Here is a 6,643-nt window from a genome sequence, read left to right on the forward strand (position 1 = left end):
AATATAGAATAAAATTTGTGAAGAAAGAAAAAAAAAGTTTTTAGGTATTTCTAAATTTAAAATTATTTTCAAATAACTTTTTTAAAAGATATTACTTTTTTAAAAGATATTTCAAGATGGTTGAAGTACATGGATCAAATTAAAAGCGTATATTGCTGGAGGATGTAATATTATATTACATTACAACAACAATAAATATATGGATTGATTGTAAAATGATTTTATTCTGTTGAGCTTTAGTTTGAAAAAATTTTATTTGAATTTTTATTTTTAAACAAGTGATATACGGAATTTGAATTTAATCAAATTTGTAACACGTATGAATAGAAATAAATAAAAAAAGCAATAAATAAAGATAGTAGAAGACAAAGTCAAATTTGGGAAAGACATACCCAAACCCAAGGGAATCGAAGACCTTGTTCTTCAACGACGAAAACACAACCTCCATACAAACACTTTGTTTAATCAACAGAAAAGTCAACTAGTAGGCATACCCATATCATTAAACACTTTGGTAATACTGTAAGTCGATTCTTCTTTTTAATTTTTTTTTTTGATGAATTTGTAAAATTGATTGTTTTGATGATGATCAAGATTCTCTATTTGATGCTTTTGGTACAGGCAGGTTGTCTGTTTTAGGGATTATATAAAATTGATGTTAATTAGTAGAGGAGTAGTTACTTTTTATGGATAACTTATGCTGCTTCAGTTCTGCTAATTCTCAGGTCAGCCCTTAATCACTATTTCTTCTCTTATTCACTTTCATGCCTACTTTTCAATAATCCTCTTGTTGACTTCTTTTCATGATGTTTTTTAATTACTTGACTGCTAAATTTTGATTTTTTTTATGGCTTAGCTTAATTATGTGGGTTGATTGTTTTTTTCTTTGAGGAATAACAAGATTATCAAAGATCATTTATCGAACCTTGCACCCAAGGGTGTGGTGCTAGTGGTCAATTAAGTGGGTTGAACATCACGAGGTTTCAAATTCAAATCCTACCCGAGATTAAAACACTAGATGATTTTTCTCCAATTTGTTCTAGAGTTATTGGACAGTGTTACCTAACAATTTGTTCTAGTGTTGTAGGTGGGAGGTGGGAGGTGGTTGAGGTGCACACGAGCTGGTCCTGGCACTAAGGTTATCAAAAATAAGAAAAAACAAGCTTTATCAAGGATTATATTTGGTTTTACCTTAGAATGGGGACAGTAGAAATGATGATTATTTGATGCAATCAATATTTGTCCTCGGCGAAAGCCATTGATTTCCTTTGGTTTCTATAGTCTAGGATGATCTCTTGCTATTCGTTGTTGCTATTATGGATTACTTTGTTGTAATGATTCTGAAGCCCGAGAATTACAGGATGGAGTAATTTGGTTTAAGGTTGTTCTCTTTCAAATTGTTTTCTACCTTTTGATGTTTGCTGTGGGAACCAAGCCATGTTAGGATCGAGCGGATGTTGCTTCGCCCAGCTTTAACATATACTTCCTTTAAACCTTTAAATCTTAAGCAGGTGGGTTTTCCTTCTTCATTGCCTCCTGACCTAACCTTTTAAATTTCTAGCTTTAACCCTGGTTGGCCCCTGCTTGCATATATATTTTGTTAACAACACTCACTCCATGAAATCGTGGGTCAGTATATATTGATCCTAGTATTTCTAATGAAGATAGAGTGGCATCCTGCTCACTGTTTCTAATTTGTAGGACAGAACCTGTCGTTTTGAAGGTAAATCATATGATTTTAGTCTGGTTTAAATTTTCCAATGAACAACTTGTTAAATAACCTTTATTATAATTAAAGTTAATAATGTAGTCTTAAGTCTAAATAAGTTCTCAAAACTATTGGGTAAATTGAAATTAGTTTCAAAACGATAATCATACAAAATGGTGGAGGGAGGATATCATTTTTATTCAAGGTTGTTATATTTATTATCCTTTACATCCCCTCCCTTACAGTGATACTGTTGATGTTTCATACATAGTGTATCTTCTGTTGGTTCTTTCTTGAAATTTGAATGCATGGTTTTTTAGAATTGTTGACTTAATATCGATAGGATATCTGTTGTTCTATAAAACTTTATCTTTTTGTTATTTTTGTCTCAGTTCTTGGTTTCTGGCGCGACCACTTTGTATAGATTTATATCAACCCTCAGTTGAAGTTTCTTTTATCCATTAGCTTGCAGGAGGACGGTCATCAGGTGGCAAAGGAAGAAGCCATCAAGGGCCTGCGAAGTATGGGTTCACCCTGGTTAAGGGGAAAGCAAATCATCCAATGGAGGATTATCATGTTGCTAAATTCATGCAGTTGCGCAAAGGGGAACTAGGACTTTTTGCTATTTATGATGGGCATTCAGGAGACAATGTGGCTGCCTATTTACAGAAGCATTTGTTCTCCAATATCTTAAAAGAGGTGATGATTTCTGGATTTGGAGACTTTCTCAGCACATGTAACTGCTTGTGACAGATTCTTGGCTTTTTTGTTTCTTCTATCAAGCCTTTATTTGATGGCAAAAAATATTTACCCAGTCTCCATTTTATTGAATCATATCTTTGGTAAAGATTGTCATGCTCCTCCATCCTCCTATTCGTAACCTGGTGGATGTTGGTTTGGTCATGCAATGTTACTGGTGTTTTAGCTGAGCATTAGGTCAGACTTGTCATTCCAAATAGGTGTTCCGTTAGTCTCTAAAAAGAGAAGCTCTAATACTTTTTAGAGATCGAATGACTGTGACAGTAGAGATGTTGATTGAATCAGCTATACGGGTATAAGGCCAAATTACATTCTGATCTTTTGAAAGAATATAACAATTGTCTTGGAGTGCCAAATCCTAATGCACATACATTAACCAGTCTTGGGAAGTCCATTTAATATCAAATGCATGATTTACCTAATCTTGGACTATTTTATTCTTTTTCATCTGCATGTAGTTATTTTTGGGTGGGGGTGGTGTTGCTTTTAGTTACTCTTACCATATGGATTTGAATTTTCCAGGAGGATTTTTGGACCGACCCTCATAGCTCAATCTTACAAGCTTACGAGAGAACAGATCAGGCTATTCTCTCACATAATCCTGATCTAGGACAAGGAGGGTCGACTGCAGTGACTGCAATACTTATAAATGGGCGAAAGCTATGGATAGCAAATGTTGGAGATTCCAGAGCAGTGCTTTCAAAGAGGGGGAAGGCGATACAAATGAGCATTGATCATGAACCACACACAGAGCGGGGAAGCATTGAGAACAAAGGTGGCTTTGTCACAAAAATGCCAGGTGCTTATCCACATGCGATGGCTTATTACTATTAATGTAGTAGTTCTGTTATTAGTTTCTCCTCTATTTTGTTTATCTTCTAACCAAATTGAGAACGGAAGACATAATCAATTGCGAGTTAATTACTTAAATGGTCATCCAAGTCACTTTCAAATTACTTCAACTTGACCGACCTCCTTAGAAATTCATTTCATCCAGAAAAAGCATCTTCCAGTGCCGGAAAGATGATGTGGCATCCATGTTACCCATTTAACTTTCGTATTTCTCTAATGGTCATCCAACTTACGAACACTTGCAAAGTCTTCCTTTGTTTCTTTAGTAACCGTGTGCCAAGTGAGTAATATTTACTTGAATAAGTATTTTCTTTCACCAAATAATATTGCTGCTTTTTTCCCCATTAATTGGATGACCATTTAAATAAGTAACATAATGATTTAAGTACTACATTTTCTTCATTCCATCATTTTCTCATCTTACATGATATTCTCTTCTTCAATTATCATTAACAACGGAAAAGGCACAATTTTATTGTCTGTTGGTAAGTGACCCATTATTCAGTTATCAGTATATTATATGTTCTTGATTCTAATAGATATTGTGAGATTTAGTTCAACTTCTCTCACCTGACTATATGATGTGATGATTTGTTCCACATCTCTGGGGCCAGTGGACAAAGAGTCTAATACATCTTGGTGTAATTGTTATCTTATGGAAAAGAGAAGTGTTTAACTTTGTCGAACTTGTAAGGATTTTTAATTGGGGTTACGCTTTAGTCATTTACTTTTTTGGTCCTATAATTTTAGGAGTCCATTAGCTGCCAGAGATTTATACATAGTTAGAAAATGTAGAGAACTTATTTTGTTTAATGTTGGTCTGATATGAGTTTAAATAAAGCAACATGACCAATGAGGATTCATATAACCAACTCGGAATTTTTGTTGTAAGTAGAGCTTTTTCTGATCCCAAATTGTGGACAAGCTTTTTTTGTTTAGTTTCAAAAAGCTAAAAAACCTATACATCATGGACAAAAAGCATCCATAGACAAGTAGTATATCAAAAAGAAAAAGCCTTGCAAAGAGATGCGGTTTCCTACAAACAATGCCCAATCTTGTATACATATAGGAACCTCACGAGTGCACCAAAAGCAATAAAGGATACGAGGACATGCCTTAATTGTGTAGTCCTTCTCTACCCCATCAAAAACTCTCTTGTTCTCTGTTTCCATATGGTCCACATAAGTGCTAGCGGAGCAACATCATGTGTCGTGCATCTTCTTCTATATATCTCATGGTGTAAACATGAAAAATCCACTGACATATTCACTTACAACTGATTCTACAGTTACAAACCCATTAATGAAACCCCTAATTAGGTCAAGTTATCTTGTTGGATGGACTCCACTAGCAGTGTCTAGAAGCAATAGGAACTAGTAGTATTGGGAACTTGGAACACTGCTGTGTTAAATATTGATGTGATTGTTTTATGAGTTTAACTAGGATAAATTGAATTTTATGCATTAAAATCCTCACAAGCACATGTTTTCATGTCATTCTTAATTTAGTAGGAGTTGACAGCTTTATAAACAACATGCTGTAAAGATGTGCTAGTTCATAATATTTTTATTGACCTCTTGAGTTAACAATTATACAGACACTCTTTAGGTTTTTGTTGATTGGCAGTCCGACATTCTATGTATAGGGTGTCTGTGTTAGATCTGTTGTTGGCTATTCGTACCTCACCATGGAATCAACCTTCATTTATTTAGAGAAAAAAAATAAATTTGATGGGAAAAAGTTACATAGAAGAATCTTTTTCCATGCAAGAATTCGAGGGTCTTCTTGCACCAAACAAACCTATTCTTATGTAGATTTAGAATTTACGCTGCTGTCCTCAGTGTGCCAAACTATGCAGATGTGATCTAGACGTGGCACTTTACGTAATATTACTGTATTTTGGAATATGTTTCTACATGCCTGTTAAAATGCATATTATCTCAGGAGATGTTGCTAGGGTGAATGGTCAACTAGCTGTATCTCGCGCTTTTGGAGACAAGAACCTGAAATCACACCTGCGCTCTGATCCTGATGTAAGAACCATTGATGTTGATGGAGATACAGATCTTCTTATCCTTGCAAGTGATGGCCTATGGAAGGTGCCCTTTGCTCCAATATTCAGTTGCTTTCTTTCCCTTATTGCAATCTTTTCTTTCTCTAATTGATAATTGGTGATATTTCAGGTAATGTCTAATCAAGAAGCAGTTGACATCGCGAAGAAGGTTAAGGACCCACAGAAGGCATCCAAGCAATTAGCCATCGAAGCGTTAACTAGAGAAAGTAAAGATGATATCTCATGCATCGTTGTCCGATTTAAGGGGTAAGTGAATGATGACTAGTGTGCAGAAGTTAAAACTCTGTAGTTGTAAGAATGAGATTCAACTGTATGTGTATTTATACATGTACGATCCCTTGCCCCTTGTTTGTAATTTTCAAGTTGTTCATTCAGCTTGTGTGGTAATTATCTGTTGATTTTTTTTCTACTAATAGATTAGATTCTTGAGGATTGAATTTTGTGTAATTTGCATAAATACTTGCTTTTGTAAGCAAAACATTTCTTGGTGTAATCATGATAATGGTCAAGGCAAACCTATACTGTATGTGTATGATTGTATATATAAGCTGGTGACTGTTGTTTACATAAGAAGGTTAACATTGACCGACTCAGAAAATTCTATCGATACCATATAAAATGGGACAGAGGAAGTAGCAAATATAATTCGAAAATAAGAGACAGTTGATGTGCTTCACCTTTGTTTCATTGTCACGATTGCTTGTCATCACAAAGTTTAGACTTACGAGTACCAAAGCAGACAACAAATTAACATGCTTGCTTTGGTAAAAGTAGTTCAGTAATTTTTTCTGGTGTTTCTTTGTTTTAATTTGTGTTATTTTTTTTAGTCTTTTACATATTTAAAATTGCATGAGCTATTTTAAATAACGACAATTAATAATTTAGAATATTTCAAAAATATACAAAAAATTTGGTTGAATTCAGAAATTTTATTGATTTCACATATAATGGAGCGTCATTTCCCATTCATCAGGCTTGAGAGAAGAGGTAATGGGACAGACGAAGTAATATGTATTATTCAAAAATAACATAAAAGTACAAAGGAGTAGGGCTGGCAGGGGGACCGGGTTGGCCCGCCCCGGCCCGCGTCCCGCCCCGACCCGTCCCGAACCCGGCCCATCCCCCAGGGTTTAAGGGGATTAAGGGATGGGGGTTGAGGGGACCGGTCAGGGGCCGGTTCACCCCTGCGTCCCGGTCGACCCGGCCCGGTCCCGGCCCGGTTGAACCGGCCGGTTCGCGGGATCCCCCCC

The 6,643-nt window shown here is 35.6% G+C and overlaps 1 protein-coding gene across 5 annotated transcripts; it reads left to right on the forward strand.

Moving 5' to 3' along the window:
* Positions 1-361: 361 nt before the first annotated feature.
* Positions 362-5,960, forward strand: LOC107002726 (probable protein phosphatase 2C 10). Of its 5 annotated transcripts, none has more exons than XM_015200876.2 (6): positions 362-514; positions 622-725; positions 2,174-2,407; positions 2,990-3,266; positions 5,264-5,418; positions 5,503-5,960. In XM_015200876.2, exons 2-6 carry the CDS (start codon positions 687-689, stop codon positions 5,641-5,643), a joined length of 846 nt encoding a protein of 281 aa, XP_015056362.1. In that variant the 5' UTR covers positions 362-514; positions 622-686; the 3' UTR covers positions 5,644-5,960. The 5 variants fall into 5 exon arrangements, with proteins under 5 accessions (XP_015056362.1, XP_015056360.1, XP_015056361.1 ...); XM_015200874.2 differs by having other exon boundaries at positions 363-522; XM_015200875.2 differs by having other exon boundaries at positions 363-522; positions 626-725.
* The last annotated feature ends 683 nt before the right edge of the window (positions 5,961-6,643 follow it).

The sequence above is a fragment of the Solanum pennellii genome, chromosome 10, assembly GCF_001406875.1.
Source record: "Solanum pennellii chromosome 10, SPENNV200".
In the NCBI taxonomy this organism is placed as follows: Eukaryota; Viridiplantae; Streptophyta; class Magnoliopsida; order Solanales; family Solanaceae; genus Solanum; species Solanum pennellii.

Excerpts from the sequence above, each read along its gene's own strand:
- LOC107002726 (XM_015200876.2), top strand. The coding sequence starts at position 687 with ATGGATAACTTATGCTGCTTCAGTTCTGCTAATTCTCAG. Across the intron at positions 726-2,173 it reads TCAGTTCTGCTAATTCTCAG|CTTGCAGGAGGACGGTCATC; the intron begins GTCAGCCCTTAA and ends TTTATCCATTAG. Across the intron at positions 3,267-5,263 it reads CTTTGTCACAAAAATGCCAG|GAGATGTTGCTAGGGTGAAT; the intron begins GTGCTTATCCAC and ends ATATTATCTCAG.